Source organism: Exophiala viscosa (assembly GCF_022695815.1).
Source record: "Exophiala viscosa unplaced genomic scaffold EDD37scaffold_3, whole genome shotgun sequence".
NCBI classification, from domain to species: Eukaryota; Fungi; Ascomycota; class Eurotiomycetes; order Chaetothyriales; family Herpotrichiellaceae; genus Exophiala; species Exophiala viscosa.
This window is the reverse complement of record NW_026944355.1, coordinates 886,553-903,711: the sequence shown is the minus strand read 5'-3', so window position 1 is coordinate 903,711 and position 17,159 is coordinate 886,553. Positions and strand designations below refer to the sequence as shown.

Sequence of the window (17,159 nt, the reverse complement as noted above, 5' to 3'; positions counted from 1 at the left end):
ATCAAGAGTTTTTGCCCATGTGACAGGGCAAGTGCGGTTAGAGAGATGAGTTGGGGGAAAGCTTTGTGGTAGGTCGGATGAGAGACGGTATGCTTTCGCTGAGAAGAGTGGTTTGTGGACTTTGTAGGATTGAGAGAGCGGTCTTGTAGAGGAGGTAGTGTGTGAATTCGCTATCAAAGCTATATTGAAGCAGTAAGAATCGACTTGGAAATTTTGACACTGGTGGTTGAATGCTGCTGGTAGCTGCTGATGACGACTGGACAACAGACTTCCAGATTGGGTAGGGCATGAGCCGGAAGAGACCCGGAGTGGGAGGGTCATGGAGGGTATCAGAGCATACCAGAGCAAGGCCCGTGTGTTGTAGCTTGTACATGTACGGCAACACCGTGGTCCGTGAGTATGGGCTCGAGCTCGGAGCCAGGAAAAGCGTGGCCTGGTGGACGGCGGCAACTTAATGTCGTAGCGCGAAGAGAGGGTAACCTCGTATGGATAGCGAATAGATGCGAGTAGTGTAGGAAAGTTAGACTGTAGATACGGAGAATGAGGCTGATGAGGGACAGAATGATTGGTTGTAAAAGGACTGGGAAGAGACGAAAGACGATGATCGTGTTAGCTGAAAAGATGAGGAATGTTGGCTGTTGCTAAGCTCGTTACTGCCCTTTTCGTGGACAGCATCTCTTGCTCGCTCCTACCTCGTGTGAGTATACATGACCGGATCAATTGCTTTGTCGCACGTCGTTGACTCTCACGATCAAGGATGAAAAGAGCGAAGAGATTCGTGCTGGCAATACACAGTATGAGGTTGCGGGGTGCCATGCTCCAGTCTGTCCGTCGAGGACGAGGCAGAATGAGTTCAATGCTCACAGCTAGAGCCGTTGACCGTTGCCATCTGGAAAAGACAAGCAACGGCGAGCTTCAGCAAAGTGACCCTTCACCGGGGACTCTGCGCGTTGGCGTTGTTTACAATTTTGACGTTGAAAGGTAATTTCGGGACAGGGACCAACTTGGAGACTAAACAACTAGTTGAACCTCAAATCCTCGGCAATCGGCGATTTTGACCGGCTTCCATCTCGGTTTGACGTGAAGATCAGGGTCAAAGCCAATCACGACGAAAACCTACGTTCCCCTTGGGAAGCCCTTCCGAGGACTAACAAGTACCGAGATATAGTACTTGCCCTAGACTCAATCACCAGTTCGCAACGATTACGCAAGCAGCACGCTGTAAGCACTGGAGGCCAAGTCTGGACAAATTGGGGTTCCGAGGGACGAACGTGTCCACCGGGGGCGTTCGCAAATCTCGCATCGTTTAGCCTACGCGGTACCGAACCATGGCTATATGAGTGATACCAACCAGCATCGAAATGAGCAGCCGGGCCTCGATATACTTGTTGTAGATTACCTCCCTCGGCAACTCGAGCTCAAGAGCCAGTAACCTATACCAGCGGTTTCGCCATTGGCCGAATGATACCTTGCTTCATCAACACCCGTGGCTTGGTGGCGTCCTGGAACGTCGTCTTTGTAGTCCATTCCGGTCCTAGAGGCAAACGAAGGGACCGCTCGTATTGTTGTCGAGACTCAAACGGATGAGGCAGCTCGGTTGCCAGGTATTTTCCGTTTTTCTTCATCTGCTTTTCGTTGATGATGATACGGTCGAGCTTTGCATCCTGTCGCTTGTCTTTTGCTACGCCCTTGACCGTGGTCAAGAATCGTCCTTTCGCCCGCTTTTGAGCCTTTTTGCTGATACCTTCGCCTGTCCAACTTCCCCAACCTGGCAGACCATTATCGATCACCTGGTCACCCTCTTCTTCCTCGAGCTCCCTCTTCTCCTGAGCAAAATCTTGCTCGACTTCATCGGGTCCAGCAAAGAGGGCCTTCGCAAGAGCAGAATTGGCGTCGTGCTCGTCTTCGGACCCTGAAGGGCTGGTATAGTCGTCTTCGAGAGTCGTCTGCGAGACTCGCTTCACTCTCTGGGCCGGTTTGTTCACTTTTGATGCCGGCTTTGGTGCTTCTTTACTTGCAGTGCTTACCTTCGCCTTTCCGACGTTGGGGATCGATTGTGGTTGTACAGATGTCTGTAGTGTGACTGGGGCGCTGGACGTTACGGTCTTTGGCTTCGGAACAACTTTGTCGGTCGGTGGTTGCTCTTTCTCTTCACCGTCGTCCAGGCCATTCCATTCAGTATCGGACTCGCGCTCCTCGAATTCACTCTTTGCAATTGGCATCACTGGTGCTGATACTGCAACCTTGCTGTTGGACCCAAATTTTCGGCGGCCAACAGGTAATCCACCATCAGAAGCTGATCCATCCGTTCCTTCACCGTCTCCCGCACGCAGACTCCGTCGAAGACTCCGTATCTCTGCATCATTGGCTGTTTTCCTGGATGCTTCAGCCCTTTTCATGAACGCCATAGCACTTAATCGAGTCTCGGTCGAATCAGGCACGTCTTCCTCCAGACCGCCAAGTTTGGCTTGGTAATGATTCCTCTCATCCTCGCTCTCCGAGAATTCGTCGTTTTCTGACGACTCGTGTTCCGATTCATCGGAGTCGTGAATGGTCTTGCCTTCAATGCGTCTGCGCAATTCTTCGTCTCGTTTGGCAAGATCCGTGACAGAATGTCTCACATCATCATCCCATGCAGCTCTGCCGGTGACCTTGACGCTCTTTGCCCACTTGCTTTCACGGTGTCTTGCACCCATCCGCTCCTCCGCCCGTCGTCGATCATTTTTCTCTCTTTCTTCCTCCGAATCCAGTAAGCCCTGCGCAGACAACTCACCTCGACGCTCTAGCTCGTCTTTCTGCCGCTCTTTGCGGTGCACACGGCGATAAGCCTTGCTTTTGATCTTTTTGATACGGCGCGCCCTGATCTCTTCACGGAACATCAGCTCTCGTGCCTTTCGCAGCTCCGCTCGCCGAGCTTGTACCTCCTCTAGCGGCAATGTCTTTTCCAGAAGTTCTTCGTAAGCCTGTTCCTGGTCGTCCAGCGAGCCCTTGTTCTGAGACAACAGGCCACTTTCGACCATAATGTTCTGAATCGTGGATTCCAAGGAGTTCATGGGCTGTGATCGGGACGTGGGCCCAAGTTGCTTGCTGTTCAAGGCACCAGCGGCGGCAGGATCCACCAGGGGAAATGCAATGTGCTCTGCTCGTCGATTGTGTTTCACTGTGTCGACCCATTTTTCCAACTCTTTCTTGGTCTCGTCATACGCTGCCTCGCGGTCAAGGCGATCTTGCTGTCTTTTGGCCAGCGGCGGAGCCAGCTTTCCTGGAATGCCACCCTTGTAGGCTTCATTTCCCTTGTCGTCATTGTTTTGCAGGATCTTTAGCGACTGCCGTTGACGAGGGTCTTTGATGTATTGCATCAGATCTGCTGCCGAGATCTTCGACGTACTGAGCCCGAATTGAGACGGTTTTTCTGGTAGATTTTTGTAATCTTGCTGTTTCCTCATGGAACCCGCTGTTGCCCCAGTCGAGAGGCCTTCAACAAAGCTTTGCAACCGAGAATGATCTCCTTCGTCTTCGGACAGACTCAACTGTGACAGCTCGTCCTCGGACTCCTCATCTTCTTCACTGTCTGCCTGTGATTGTTCTTCGGCATCAACGTCGCTCTCTTCATGGACGTTACGCTTTCGCTTCTTCTTTGCTAGTTGAGCCTCTTCTTTGTCGTCCATGTCCCAAGCAGTGGCCAGATCAACAGCCTCATCTCCCAGATCATCTTCATCATCGTCAGATCCCAAATCTTCCTCGGCCTCTTCGTCATCGTTGTTTTCGCCCAGATCTGCGGCTGGAGTGCGAGCGGGCTTCTTTGCTTTTTTGACCGTGCTGCTGCTGCCTCCGAAGGCAAAGTCTGCAAATTTTTCCTCATCACTCTCTCCAAAGGCCGCATCGCTGTCCAGATCGCTGTCTTCATCCTCGTCTTCAACACCCACGTGCCATCGGTTGCCCTCCAGATCAGAACCTTCTTCCATGTCATCCTCTTGTCCGTTGTCAACTTTCCTCCTCTTAGATGATCGTTCGTCGTCATCATCTCGTGTGCGAGGTTCATCGGAATCGTCGTCGACTACACCGAGGCGATGTTGTCGAACTTTGGTGTCATCTGGGTTTTCTCGCTCTGCGATTTCCAAGGCATTGAGCCTGCGATTCTTGGCTGGTCTTTTCTTTGCTGCATTGGCGGTCTTGCCTGGCTGCAAAGGCCTCCCATGTGCTTGACGAGGCATCGTGATCTGCTCGTCACAGTTGAATGTGTTGAGTGCGGCAAGTGGCGCACGTGGTTATTCTACAACTTCGTCAAAAAACTTTCTCGATTCTCGGTCTCGAAATCCTTATCGATAAGACATTAGAGTTTGAGAATTGAGGGCGGCTTGGCGCAACATAAACCTCGGAGGATGGCTGCTGCTTTTAAAAAATTGTATATATTGGCACATATAGTCCTGAATGGACAAAGTCGTCCTGCACCTTGCTCTTCATACTGACATATCAGTATCTGACATCAGCATATCCCACTGTGGCCAGGAGGTATCATCGTTCAAATCGAACAACTCCGCCCCTATGAAATCAGGGAACTGAAAGGCGACATCTTCTGGTAAGGGCAATGTCGGATGGTCCATAACAGTGCCTTCGTGGCTACGGTTAGGTGTACTACTTGTACCATAAACCGGCTCTGGCTGAAAGTTCGGTCGCAACTTCTTGAACTGCGCCGACACAACGTCGCCCAGAATGTGTGCAGCGTGACACGGAAGGCCGATAGACCTAAGCCAACCCACGAGTCGATAGACAAGAGCATCTAGAGCATATATGTCATGATTCGCCGCTCGCAACTTGGATTCGTAGGTATGGACGAGTCGACATAACGTGAGTGCCGAGAAGGTGATGGTATGGTAAATGTGGTCCGTCAAATGACGGGTGCGTTCGTCCGTGGTGTCCATGGCCAGATTGATGATCACTCTCGACCGCTCGATCATCTCTGCTAGGATAGGGCTTCTCATGACTGCCCGGGCAGACTTCAGTGATTGACAGTAGGCGAGCAGGTGAGCGAAGTTGAATCCCATCTTGAGGAACTGAGCCCTGGGCTCATCTGCAGAACGTATAAGTCCCGGCCTGCGCAATGTCCATTGAACTCACCGAATAAAGCAGCCCAGTCTTCCTGCCAGGCTTTGAGAGCGGCCTTCGTGTCTGCCACATTCACCTGCGACCCACAGCACTTTTCGTAGACTATCCAGTACAGCTTGACCTCCGCAACCATTCTTGCTTCGAAGTTGGTGACGTTGTCGGTGTCAAGAATGCGGAGACATCGATCGACCTGCGACTGGTTTAAAAGCGCCTGTCTGCGTGTGCCAACGCAGTATCTGCGAAGAGTGGTCAGCAAGCAAGCAGCACTTGAACTGCGGTCGTGCCTACTGGAGGTGAGCAACGCAAAGGTGATTCCACATGCATAATGCACTATGATGTTTGTGATTGATGGCCAGTCGGACATCGGCCTGAAAGACTTCGTTGAAGAGAGGACTTGCGAGGCACTGCTGCAGAGCATAGCCCGTCAGAAGCCAGCTGTCAACACTCAGAGGCACTTGACCGATTGTCGTTGACCACAGACTTAACACAAGAGCGGCCTGGAAAAACTCAATCGTTTGCGGTACCACAAGCAACGACGATGCAATAAGTCGTTTTGCCTCTTCGAACAAAGTCGGGGCTAATCTGTCGGCAAGCTCCTGCGCTGTATGTCTTACTGCGATCAAGAATATGCTGCATAACAGTAATGGCGACTTCCGGACTTGTAGGAGTAACGCTTCAGTCGATATGTCATCGGTGAACTTTACCCATCGACCATAGTGGACATGGAACCTGGATGTTGTCAGCAATATGTCACCTACATGGAGTGGAAGAAGACGAACAAAGACAGCAAGGAATGTGCGGTCGACAGCGGTACCAAGCCGATAGATATGACGTCTGAGTGCTGCTTTGGATGCACCGAGACTTGTTCAGGCGAATGGACACCAACATCATTGGCAGCATTCCGTATCAAGAATACAGGCGCTTGATCTTGTTCTTCTCCAGACGTAGGAGCCGGCACCCGCGTCGGTGGCGGTAGTGGGTCAGGAGGAGAATTTGTCGAAGATCCGTTGCTGGAATCCAGTCGATTCACCAATGCTGTGACAGTACTTTCTAGTCGCTCGAGCCTGAGGATATTTGGTCAGCTTCCAGAGACCTTTCAGCTACTCCAAACACCCAATAGTCGTACCGTTCATCCACAGAAACAGCTGCACTTATGCCAGTCGTATCAGCAGTAGGCCGCCTTCGATATCGTTGGGAGGCCGAAGCTGGGGTGCTGTAGGCGCTCGTATAGTCCAGGGAACATGGCTGTGAGAGGGTTTCACAACGCAAACAGGTGCCCCGGGCGTTGTCAGACGGCCAGCACCGTGACTTGAGTTTGTGACAATTCTCACATGCTTTAGGGGCTCGCCCACCCCGCAATGGAGGCATTATGCGGGCGTCAATTCGACCATGATGGTCAGTCGACCATATTAGAAGTCGAACTGGTCGCTAATAACAGATTGACAATGAGGATTGGGCACGCGCCCAATTTGCGGCGTACGGGCCCCATATGAATAGGTGCAGATACTCTGCACGATTGCGACATTTGATAAGGATCTTACGAAATCCAGGCGATAAGATAAGGACGGCACCCTCCGGAAAGGGGTCCAGCCTTGCTGAAACTCAAACACCAGTATCACAGTCTGATTCTAGGGGCGCGTCAGGTCCAGCCGGACGTACTTCCTTGATGATCTTCTGTAGTGCTCTTTTGCAACGGACGCATTCCTGCAAAATGAAGTTGCCAGAGTCATTGAAGGACGTTTATGATTGTAGCAATACATGTAACATATACTATTCTCTATGCTAGACTGAAAGGCTGCATACTCTTATCCTCGATAGCCACGAACGTCGATGATATCTTTCTTCACACCTCAGGAACAGCCCTCTCATCAACAGGTGCGATGCCAAACTTGGTTTCTACACCACCATCACCATTGTCGCACAGGCGGTACATCATTTTCCACACCAGAACCACTACCGCTCCGGCAATGGCACAAGATGCGGCAATGATCAAGCCATGCTTATATCGAGGTGCGTCTGTTTGCAAGTCAATTTTGATGTCTTATCTTCACGGTGGAGTTTCCATACCTTGCGTGCGGAACAGCTGGTTGCCTGGGAATCCAGCGAGTTGGATGCTCATCACATATGCAGCCAATGCGATTGGACGTTTGTAGTCTTCCATCTTCGAGGTGAGCCAGGCTGCACTAATAGCTTGCGCGGAGCCCATGCCCATTTGAGTCATGACAACGCCACCTACAGACGGTCAGTATTTGCATGCAGTCATTTTCAGAGTCTGTGCATACCATAGAGAACCCACTTGCCGACAGAGTTGGGTGCCAGTGCAAGCCAGAGTATGCCAGCGGCGCCGAGTAGATAGCCGGCGGCAATGTGGAACCCACGTTCGCGGGATCTGTCACTGCTATAGGCCAAGGATATCGACCACACCAATTGGCAAACGCTGCCCACAGAGTTGAGGCCATTGGCTTGCAATCCGGTAAACCCAAGCGACTTGATGATTGAAGGCGCATACGTGTTCATTGGCTGGATCATGATCATCGACAAGAATGCACCGACAAGGTGTCCGTACAGCCGCCAGTCCTTGAATGTTGCCAGAATATGAGAGGGCAGCACGGGCTTCCCGAACCGCATCGCTTTTGTGGGGTCATTGCGGATGACGCGAGTGACAATGATGGATGCTTCTCGCTCTGTGAAGATGTTGAAAGACTTGCCGAAGAAGGATTTTGGCTTTGCGGCACCATGAGGCAAGTAGAAGTATGCAACAACGGCAATGCAGCAGGTCAGAATGCCTTCGATGAGAAAGAGCCATTGCCATCCTTGCAGACCGTGGTTTCCGCGCAGGGAGAGCAATCCAATGGATAGAGGCCCGCCCAGAGCGCCCGCAACGCTGTTCGATGCCCAGAAGATAGCGAAGCGCAAGGCCAACTCCTGATTTGTATAGTACTTCGAGATGTAAAGGCAGAAACCCGGGATATAACCTCCCTCCAGTGCTCCGATGAAGAAACGAGCTGCGTAGAGGCCGTGTGCGTTCTTAATGAATATCTGACACCAAGTCGTAAGACCCCACAAACCCATGGTTACGGGCAGGAATCTCTCAGGGCCAACATATTTGGAGATGATATTGAAGGGTATCTCGGTAATGACGAAGCCGACAATGAATAGGGTCTGAGCGAGATTGACTTGAGCGTTGCCGACATGGATGTCCTTTTTGAGTGTGTCCGTCAGGGCATTACCAATGTTGGTTCGATCGAATTGCAGGAAGCAGAAGCAGAGAACGATGAAAGGCAGGATGAACAGATCAACCTTCAACAACGCTTTTCTGGCTTCGGCAGGCTCGTATTGAATTTCGGCGTCGTACCCTGGCACTTGTAAGGCTTCTTCTGCAAGGAGATCGACTTCGGGATGGGATTGCTGATATGCCTCGGGCGATTTCTTTTCTGAGGAGGAGTCCATCGTGACGGAGGTACAAATCAAATTGGAAGTAGTTGACGTTGCTGAAGTGTTATGCTCTTAATAGATCGTTGAAATCGCTGTTCTGTTTCCACTGTGGTGTGCTGTAGTGATTCTGGAGACATCTCATTTGATCGCGCGCCATGGCAGATTATATACATCTTTCTGACGAGATGCGCATCTAAGTCTCATGAGATAGTATTCGACGACATGAAGTTATCATGATAGCGAGATATGGCGTGCTGATTGCAATCGACCTATGGCAAGGCTGCTTTTCATATTCGTGCCGCCGGTTTCAGTCAGAACCCGCGGCAGCTTATCGGGCCAGCGGTATGCCGGCGGTATGCCTGCGGTTTACCAGTGAATATGTGCCTAAGGCATGCCGCCGGGACGCTCTGTCCCATCACCTGAACATTGCGACACGAGATAAGGACAGGGGAGCACGGCGTCCGCCGCATAAAAGGAGGATGCAGGCATAGAGGCGTCGATATATATAAATCGAGGTGAACACATCGAGAAGTATTCAGTGTTGTCAACAGACTCAATAACCAGCTTTACCCAAAGTATATCTCACAAGGAGTCTTTCATCCAATCCCGGATCTGTCACATATCAGCAAGAAATCGAATTCACCAAAGCTGTCAATGGAGCAAAATACCCTAAAACGAAGAGGCATTGGCCTTACGGGTGTCGACAAATCCAAATCTTTTGGCGGCTATACGCTCTTCTGTCCACTCACCAGTGATGTTGCTCACCTGGTGGATGTTGATGGCAAAGAAGTGCATTCATGGAAGCTTCCAGGAAGAATCGGGCGACATGCAAGAATCTTGCCCAACGGCAACCTAGCTGTTAACACACTTCGGGAAACGGAGCAGAAGACCAGTGATGGGGGTCCATTTCCCTTCCCTTTCTTTAACAAGTACGGAGGTGGCGTCATGAGCGAGCTGGACAAGGACGGCAAGGTGGTTCGCCAATTCACCGACCCTTTCGGGCATCACGATCAATATCACTTTGGCGATGGTCGCATGCTCTACACGAGCCTCGAGGCTTTGTCGCCTGAAGACTCCGCCAAAGTCATCGGGGGTGTTCCTGGCAGTGAGATCGATGGCATTACCTATGCAGACACGATTAATGAAGTTAATGCAAACGGCAAGCTGGTGTGGCAGTGGAAAGTGTCCGAGCGACTGCCCAGAGACGAATTCCCACTGCAGCCACACTACACCCGCGAACATTATCCCCTGATCAATGCCGTTCAGCCAATGCGCGACGGCAAACATATTCTGGCGTCGATGCGGTCAGTATCAGCGGTAGTCATTATTGAGAAGTCGACTGGCGACATCGTCTGGAAACTTGGTTCTGATGTCCTCGCCCAGCAGCACAACGCGAACGAGCTAGAGAACGGAAATATCCTTATCTTCGACAACGGTGCTTTTCGAACGGGTGAATCGATCCAGTACACCCGTGCCATCGAAGTGGATCGGGCGACCAAGAAAATTGTCTGGGAATACCATGATCGAGCTCAGATGGTGTACTTCTTCACACCGTTCATGGGTAGCGCTCAGAGACTCGCAAACGGCAACACGTTCTTGTGTGAGAGCGCGTTCGGCCGCCTGTTTGAAGTCACGCCTGATGGCTATGTCTGCTGGGAGTACGTCAATCCCCACTTTGCGCCTTACCCGGACGAAGCGACAGCCAAGATGTTCCCGGGCGACTCAAATGCCTTGTTCAGAGCGTATCGATATTCGCTGGAGGAGATTCCTTGGCTAAGGGCAAAAATCGCGGGTAACACTGATCGATTGGGTGGCATTTGCAGGCAGCAGTAGTGTGGTGCAGGGTATTTGAGGCATTGCGGAGTTGGCAGCTTTATGGGTACACATAGCATGGTCTGGCGTAGAGGCGTCAGGCAATTCAAAGAGCATATATCGTTTCAGCTGCATCATATCTGTCATGGATTCTAGATCGTCTACAATCTTGAGTACGTCGCCAGTAGTGTCTTTTGATGATGAAAGGAGTGAGGCGAGGGTGGTATGCACAAGGTGCTCATAACCGTAAAAGCGGCAACACAAACCACTCCAAAAGAGACGAATGAGCTCGGCAACTTTTTCGACTCCGCGACAAGAACAATCAACTTCGAATTTTTTGCGATTTGATTCGGAGCACGTCTGTGGTTTCGTCCCATCTAGCCATGAAGCCTACCGCCCAGCTTTGCGGACGTCTGCGCTTCACGACCAAAGAAGTCGGACGTGGCTTCTACCGAGGAAATCGAACAGGCTCAAAAGGAGCTCATACTGGGTTCGGAGGATATGTCATTGATTGGCGAAAGACCTCGCATTACAATGTGCCGGATATGGAAGGATTCTCTGTAAGATTTGAATGCGTATGGGGTTGTGCCAACGTGGCTGATTCTTCATTGTAGTTGACGCCCTTCGTGACGCTGGAGATGGAACCGACGAGCAGAGTTCGAGAGCATCCCGACGGAACTCTTCACACACCAGATAAAGTCGATGCAATGCAGTTCCTCCGAGACTGGAAGAGGCTCAATACTGAAGAATACGACCGTTACTGGGACTGGCAAGAGGCGGAGGAAAATAAGAGGATACAGGAGGAGGAAGCACTCCGCACACCTGCGAACGCGCAAGTAGATTTCTATCCGGAAGAGAAGCAGCCAGAATCTAAGACACCCTGAAGTCAAGCAAGGATGAGGATGTGCATCTGAATGTGTCGATGTTACAATGCCTGGCCATTTGCAAGAAGGCGTCTCACTCCAGGACATGTCAAATTAACCAGAGGTGTTTGGCAGACACTTCGACCTGAACGATGCGATCGCCCTGCCTGCCGAGCATTACGAAGAGCCAAGCTACTGGCTGTCGAGTGGCAGGTTGCGACACGATTCTGGGCTCAATAGTCAGCATGAGCAGGACGAGGTAACGCCCTTCAAAAGAGGCGGTACCGCACAAGAGGTTGGAACGAACTCAGTCGCAGAGGCGAAATTGTCTTGTCGGAGGCTCATACGTCTACGCAACCATGTGCCGCCATCAGGCACTGGGTCTGCTCGACTGAGACGTGCCACATTTGCTGGAAAGAAGACGACCTCAGTGTTGGGGATGGTGACGAATGGTGCTAGGTATCCGGACGTGGTGGCTGTTCGAATGGTCTTCTATCACCATCGTGTGATAGGCATGGCATGTCGAGGAATGTCGATGAGATGATCTTCGACATCCAACGGGATTGTACTGCTGCAAGAACTTGTATTCTTACGGGCGCATGTCATTGCATTATAGAAGAGAATGCATGGCACGACTCGGTCAGGGAGAGGCAATACATGCTTCAAGATATGTCTTTTTGATCACCACTCATGCCATAGTGTTCACAATTGTGTATCTTAATATACTCAGAATACTGCCATGTCTGCCCCTCTAGAGTAACAAGTCCTGGACATCTTGATGCGTGTCTGACCGTTGATTGTGACCGAATCAGTCTTGGCATCTGAAGTACTTGCGCCTCATGTGGCGTCCTACCAAGCTTCTACTTTACGACTCATCCTTGCTTTTCACGTCGACCCAAGCTTCAATTCACCTTCGTTTCGTGGATCGTGTATCCAGAATAGCCAAGGGGTGTGCACGAATTAAGCTCTGCCAAGTGCCCGTTCAGCTTCAGAGGCTCTTGGCTGACGACGACCTTGTGGGTACTCGGTTTCCCTGTTGATGGCGTGACGCGCGGCACTCTAGCGAAGTGAAGACGTCAATCGTCACAAGAGAGTTTCTGAGAATGATATATATGTCATATGTGATGTATACAGCTAACTGTGAATCTTTTTCCCATCTCACAACAAGCACAGCTATAAGCAAACACTTCAAACACCTCTCTACAAATTAACAAGAAACTCATTATGGAAGGAGAACGCGGAATGTTCGGTGGTGGAGGTCAGCAACCACCCCACAAGAAGGAAGGCCTACTAGGAAAGCTCGAGCACAAAGTAGAGCAGAAGATGGGTATGGGCCAGCAAGGCTACGGCCAACAAGGCGGTTATGGCGGTGGTGGCCCACAGGGTCAGCACGGCGGCGGTCAACAAGGCTACGGAGGCCAACAAGGCGGCCCAGGCCACCACCAACAGGGCGGCTTTGGCGGCGGCCAAGGCGAGTTCGGCGGCGGCCAACAGGGTGGCTTTGGCGGTGGTCAAGGTGGCTATGGTGGCCAGCAAGGCGGCGGCTTTGGTGGCGGTCAAGGTGAATTCGGCGGCGGTGGTCACCACCAAGGAGGCGGCGGTGGCTTTGGTGGTGGTCAAGGTGAATTCGGTGGTGGCGGTCACCATCAAGGCGGCGGTGGCGGCTTCGGTGGAGGCCGTGGAGGCTTTGAAGGTGGTCAAGGTGGTGGCTTTGGCGGTGACCAAGGCGGATTCGGTGGTGGTCGAGGCGGTGGTGGTGGCGGCGAGTTTGGTGGCGGCCGTGGAGGCGGTGGTTTCGGAGGTGGTCGAGGTGGTGGTGGCCGTGGAGGCGGTGGTGGTTGGTAAATCACTGAACATGCCCAGCTGTATAATAGAGCCCAATAATCCTGGGCTCACATCGAAATCTGATGAATGAACTATTACGATGATCAAGTCCTGGCACAGCGTCATTCGGCGCTATTGTAGCTACCTGCAAAATCATGGATATTTCCATAGCATGGCTATTTCTCAATTTTGATTACATGAACTTTGCATCACTGATGATGCAAAGTTCATGAGTATCTACCTACCAGGTACTACAGGTACCTGCTGGTATGTGTGATATTTGCAGGTTGTCGCGTCCAGTCATAAGCTTAGAACTAGGCGTGAACGGAGGTCTTGCTTAGCCGAAGAGCCTAGTGCAGGCCTAGGGTAGCCTAGGGAGCCCTATTCGATGACTGGCCGGGGCGAGACTAGGATGAGGACAGGGCGGCATCACCTCCAACCCTAAACGGGATTGACATATGTCGATGATTCAGCCGTCTGATATTGAACACCAAAACTTCATCTACATCAACTTTTATTCGTCTTGTCCCAATACAAATTCGATATCATACACGATTGAGGGGCCGCGCACCGCGGATCTGTCAAGCATCAAGGCACTTCCGGCCATCTCTGCGTCTTGAGCACGAGGTTCAAGGGAAGGTGAGAGGTGATCGGACCGCGATGCAACAACCTGGAGACTCGTGCCTACGCAGTTCGGTCCGGCACTGCGGCTGGTCGAGTCTTTCTTGACGAAACCCTGGAAGTTGAGCGACCATGGCACCACCACAAGGACAGACTGCCTACAAAAAGCAGCCCGGAACTTTGGCCATATCCAAAGACCGTAAATCGGTGTCATGGACTCCTGCACAGCCACCAGATGCTGCGCCCAACCTAGTCTTGTCGGCTGCTAATATCACCAATCTGCAACAAACGCCCGAGTCGAGTGCTAAGGTGATGCTAAAAATATTCGCTCAAGCTCCAGGACAGACAGAGGCAGTTGCCCATGTCTTCACCTTCACGTCCAAAGATGATCCAAGAAATGAAGCGAATGCTATCAAGGACGCTTTGGCGAACGTCATTCAAGCACAGAAAGCAGCCCAGAACGCTGCTGCTGCGGTATCTTCGGGAGGCCAGTCGGCCGCAATGACTATTGCAAATGCGATTGCTGGTGGGGGACGTGCCGGAAATCTCTGGGAAGACGACGAAAGACTGTTGTCCGATGTCAACCTGCAGCAATCACTCCTGAGAGAAGATCCGGACTTGCAAAAGACGTTTCACGAAGCTAGGAGTTTAAAGCCAGAATCGATCTCAAATACACAGTTCACCGCGCAGTTCTGGTCATCCCGTGTCAACCTTCTGCGAGCCCATGCATTAGCTCAAAACCAAGGAAAAGGCAAGTACAATGTCTTTTCTGAAGTACGCCGGGAGGATGGCGGCCGGTTGCTCAACTTGACCAACGAGCAGATACGGGCGATCTTCGAACAATATCCGGTAGTGAGATTGATCCACGACGAATTGGTTCCACATGGTAAGGAAGTCGATCCTAAGAAAGTCAGGGACGATGTCGACTTCTGGTCGCGCTTCTTCCAAAGCCAATTGTATATGAAACTTCGTGGACTCAAAATCGATCCGACGAGAGATGCCAGAGACAAATTCCTCGACGTCGAGGAGTACCTTAATCACCCCGACGTGACCGGTCTCCGCATAACATCAACTGAGATGCACATTCCCAAGTTTATCGATCTGGAAGGCAACGAAGAAAATCACAGTCAACGCAAGGGCAACCGTCCGGATAACGAGCTACGCGCAACAGCACTTGACAAGGCACCCATTATTCGCAAACTCAATGCACTCAGTGAGAAAATCATGGCTACCGTGCGGCCATCAGATGTCGATTCCTCTGCACCGATTGGCATGACGGAGGCTACATATGAGCAGCTACGCTTGCGTGATCTGGCTGGGGATCCAGAGCAGGAACGCATCATACTGAACATTCGTGACCAAAGTCGCTTCTTCTCTGATAACAGCTCAGGACAAGATGGAACGAACGGCATCGATTCCAACCCGTTCCGCAAACTCGACCCCGCTCGAGCCATCGAAGATATCAATGACGATCTTTCGAAACACTTTTCCCAGCCTGACAACGGTGTGATTCCCATAGACCAGTATGAAGATGAGGACATGGAGATGGACGACGAATCATCACAAGCACAGACAGGCTCATCTCTTGCTACAAATCACATCTTGTCGCTCATCCAGGCACATCGAGATCAGACATCTGAAATCCCACAAGCTTCTGGTCTCAGCACGGCCATATACGACCGGCTTACGATAACGCAAGCGACTACGAATGAATTCCTCCGGCAGTTTTGGAATGCGTTCCTGTCAGGTGATTCGGCGCGAGCAAATGAGATTGCTTCGCTGGTGGAAAGTCTCAACAAGGCTTTCGACAGGATCAATTTGATCGCCGACGACGCTGAGGCGGAGAGGCAGGAGCATATCCGGTCCCAGGAGCACGCTGTTGAAGAGCGCTTCAGGAGAACGGGACGGCGGCATCGGGTCGATTACGACGCTATCAAGGGTGGTGGCGCTGTGGTGAAGCAGTTGCTTGGTCCTGTCATTACGAGTTTGGGGACTGCTGTCCAGAGATATAAGCAGGCTTTCGAGGAGCAGACTAAGGGTGGATGAACAGACGCATCTTTTCAACCCTCGATTTGGGAGCACAAACGACCGCTCGATCCGTTGTCAGCATGGGAATGGCCTGTCTGAGCAAAATTGCCAACCGCTATATTCGACACTTCCACTAGCGCCATCCCAAGGAGCCGACGACGTGCACATCGATGCATACGAGATGGTGGACGGTGCTCCCCGTATCATTGACACAGAAGACAAGAAGGCCACATATGTCGCTCGCCAGGGCAAGATCTAAAATTTACGGAATAGGCCACAAGGGCTGGGTTTGTCGCTGGTGGAAAGCTGATTCACCATGTATTATAAGGCAGCTGAGGCTATAAAGATACTTCAACGCGCTCTTCATGCTTGTAGTATGTATAGTAACAGTGCTTGCATGCTCCGTTCCGTCTGCTCCTCATAGCACATCAATCGCATTCATGACCCGGTGAAGTATCCCAAAATCTGCCTCCCAAACCCTCTTCTAGATTCCGGCACAGAAGCCACGTTATCACTGACATTCCTCATTCCGTCCGCTGAACTTCCCTCCTCTTCCAGGCGTCTCCTCAAACCCTCGTACTGACCCCGTTCCTTGCGACTACTCGACTCGCCAACCATCCAGCTTGGTATTCTCCATCTACCTAAGCCGCCAGGCAACAGCTCGCCCATCCACGCACTTCCGATCGTCCAACCTAGGGCAGCAGGGAGGAGCTGATATGGAAACTGGCTCAAAGCCAATTGCGCAGCGAGCAGATATGTTGTAGATTTGTCGCTGAGGACCAGTCCGGGGGGGCTGCTCTGTTCGTCCGTTGGGCTCGTCGTCACGATCTTGTACCGGTACAGCCTTGGGATCTCATCGGCCCAGGCGCTCAGCGCGGCAAACACCACAGCCGTCAAGCCCGGAGGGATGTAATTGTACACGCCGAAGGAAAGGACTTTGAGAGACAGAGTTCCGACCGGCAGGAGGAGGACGTTCAGCCAGAAACACACGATCAGGAAGCTGGCGTATTTGCGGCTACCCCATAGGCGTTCTAGCACGCGGAACTGGTAGAGTAGTGCGACGGAGAACAATAGCTCAGCGGACGACGTGTATGCGACTTGGAAGGTCAGAAGGCGGGAGAACTGCAGCCACGGCCAGAGGTGTGGTGTGGGTTTGACGGGGAGGAGGTGCTTGATGTCCAGGACTGAGGCGAGGATGCTGGTGCCGATCGAGGACAGGATCAGGAAGCGCGTAACTGGAGTATTCGAGAAGCCTGATGTTGTGACCATCGTGGAAGGCCGGGTGTGCTCGTGAAGAGCAGCACGGTAGTATTGGGCAAGGTCTATGTCAATGTCCCTACTGTGGCCTCGTCGCAAATGAAGCAATAGTGCATGGGGACTTCACTGGGCCGCAGGGATGTGATCCCCGCATCTGCAAGGCTGCGCTTTTGGAGATCGCTAATATATTTTTCAAGACGCCTCCGACTAACG

At 51.8% G+C, this 17,159-nt stretch overlaps 8 protein-coding genes across 8 annotated transcripts; 4 read left to right on the top strand and 4 right to left on the bottom strand.

The window, feature by feature from the left end:
* Window positions 1-1,209: 1,209 nt before the first annotated feature.
* EDD37DRAFT_320536 (Utp14 protein-domain-containing protein) lies at window positions 1,210-4,337 on the bottom strand. Its single transcript, XM_062811445.1, has one exon. It carries the CDS (start codon window positions 4,212-4,214, stop codon window positions 1,434-1,436), a length of 2,781 nt encoding a protein of 926 aa, XP_062671772.1. The 5' UTR covers window positions 4,215-4,337; the 3' UTR covers window positions 1,210-1,433.
* Window positions 4,334-6,580, bottom strand: EDD37DRAFT_320510 (uncharacterized protein). Its single transcript, XM_062811444.1, has 5 exons — window positions 6,233-6,580; window positions 5,886-6,170; window positions 5,395-5,835; window positions 5,119-5,342; window positions 4,334-5,071 (listed from the first exon to the last, which is right to left on the bottom strand). Exons 1-5 carry the CDS (start codon window positions 6,472-6,474, stop codon window positions 4,461-4,463), a joined length of 1,803 nt encoding a protein of 600 aa, XP_062671771.1. The 5' UTR covers window positions 6,475-6,580; the 3' UTR covers window positions 4,334-4,460.
* A 283-nt stretch (window positions 6,581-6,863) lies between these two features.
* On the bottom strand, window positions 6,864-8,556 carry EDD37DRAFT_685976 (putative vitamin H transporter; the record flags this gene model as incomplete). The annotated part of the gene is made up of 3 exons (XM_062819908.1): window positions 6,864-7,122; window positions 7,174-7,338; window positions 7,389-8,556. The coding sequence occupies 3 exons, from the start codon at window positions 8,554-8,556 to the stop codon at window positions 6,950-6,952; spliced, it is 1,506 nt and encodes a 501-aa protein (XP_062671770.1). The 3' UTR covers window positions 6,864-6,949.
* Window positions 8,557-8,813: 257 nt separating this feature from the next.
* EDD37DRAFT_679072 (uncharacterized protein) lies at window positions 8,814-10,431 on the top strand. Its single transcript, XM_062819676.1, has one exon. It carries the CDS (start codon window positions 9,196-9,198, stop codon window positions 10,372-10,374), a length of 1,179 nt encoding a protein of 392 aa, XP_062671769.1. The 5' UTR covers window positions 8,814-9,195; the 3' UTR covers window positions 10,375-10,431.
* An 85-nt stretch (window positions 10,432-10,516) lies between these two features.
* On the top strand, window positions 10,517-11,486 carry EDD37DRAFT_320395 (uncharacterized protein). Its single transcript, XM_062811442.1, has 2 exons — window positions 10,517-10,913; window positions 10,968-11,486. The coding sequence occupies exons 1-2, from the start codon at window positions 10,737-10,739 to the stop codon at window positions 11,235-11,237; spliced, it is 447 nt and encodes a 148-aa protein (XP_062671768.1). The 5' UTR covers window positions 10,517-10,736; the 3' UTR covers window positions 11,238-11,486.
* Window positions 11,487-12,312: 826 nt separating this feature from the next.
* EDD37DRAFT_625756 (uncharacterized protein) lies at window positions 12,313-13,148 on the top strand. Its single transcript, XM_062816264.1, has one exon. The coding sequence runs from the start codon at window positions 12,441-12,443 to the stop codon at window positions 13,059-13,061; it is 621 nt and encodes a 206-aa protein (XP_062671767.1). The 5' UTR covers window positions 12,313-12,440; the 3' UTR covers window positions 13,062-13,148.
* Window positions 13,149-13,541: 393 nt separating this feature from the next.
* Window positions 13,542-15,917, top strand: EDD37DRAFT_320374 (transcription initiation factor TFIIH subunit H1). The gene has a single exon (XM_062811441.1). The coding sequence runs from the start codon at window positions 13,794-13,796 to the stop codon at window positions 15,705-15,707; it is 1,914 nt and encodes a 637-aa protein (XP_062671766.1). The 5' UTR covers window positions 13,542-13,793; the 3' UTR covers window positions 15,708-15,917.
* Window positions 15,918-17,127, bottom strand: EDD37DRAFT_320372 (uncharacterized protein). The gene has a single exon (XM_062811440.1). The coding sequence runs from the start codon at window positions 16,956-16,958 to the stop codon at window positions 16,128-16,130; it is 831 nt and encodes a 276-aa protein (XP_062671765.1). The 5' UTR covers window positions 16,959-17,127; the 3' UTR covers window positions 15,918-16,127.
* Window positions 17,128-17,159: the final 32 nt, after the last annotated feature.

What these genes read in the sequence shown, in the direction of transcription:
- EDD37DRAFT_320536 (XM_062811445.1), bottom strand. Translation starts at nt 4,214, where the DNA reads ATGCCTCGTCAAGCACATGGGAGGCCTTTGCAGCCAGGCAAGACCGCC.
- EDD37DRAFT_320510 (XM_062811444.1), bottom strand. Translation starts at nt 6,474, where the DNA reads ATGCCTCCATTGCGGGGTGGGCGAGCCCCTAAAGCATGTGAGAATTGT. An exon ending in GCTGTTTCTGTGGATGAACG is followed by an intron (nt 6,171 to 6,232) that starts GTACGACTATTG and finishes AAATATCCTCAG; the next exon opens with GCTCGAGCGACTAGAAAGTA. An exon ending in CTTTGCGTTGCTCACCTCCA is followed by an intron (nt 5,343 to 5,394) that starts GTAGGCACGACC and finishes CACTCTTCGCAG; the next exon opens with ATACTGCGTTGGCACACGCA.
- EDD37DRAFT_679072 (XM_062819676.1), top strand. Translation starts at nt 9,196, where the DNA reads ATGGAGCAAAATACCCTAAAACGAAGAGGCATTGGCCTTACGGGTGTC.
- EDD37DRAFT_320395 (XM_062811442.1), top strand. Translation starts at nt 10,737, where the DNA reads ATGAAGCCTACCGCCCAGCTTTGCGGACGTCTGCGCTTCACGACCAAA. An exon ending in CGGATATGGAAGGATTCTCT is followed by an intron (nt 10,914 to 10,967) that starts GTAAGATTTGAA and finishes TCTTCATTGTAG; the next exon opens with TTGACGCCCTTCGTGACGCT.
- EDD37DRAFT_625756 (XM_062816264.1), top strand. Translation starts at nt 12,441, where the DNA reads ATGGAAGGAGAACGCGGAATGTTCGGTGGTGGAGGTCAGCAACCACCC.
- EDD37DRAFT_320374 (XM_062811441.1), top strand. Translation starts at nt 13,794, where the DNA reads ATGGCACCACCACAAGGACAGACTGCCTACAAAAAGCAGCCCGGAACT.
- EDD37DRAFT_320372 (XM_062811440.1), bottom strand. Translation starts at nt 16,958, where the DNA reads ATGGTCACAACATCAGGCTTCTCGAATACTCCAGTTACGCGCTTCCTG.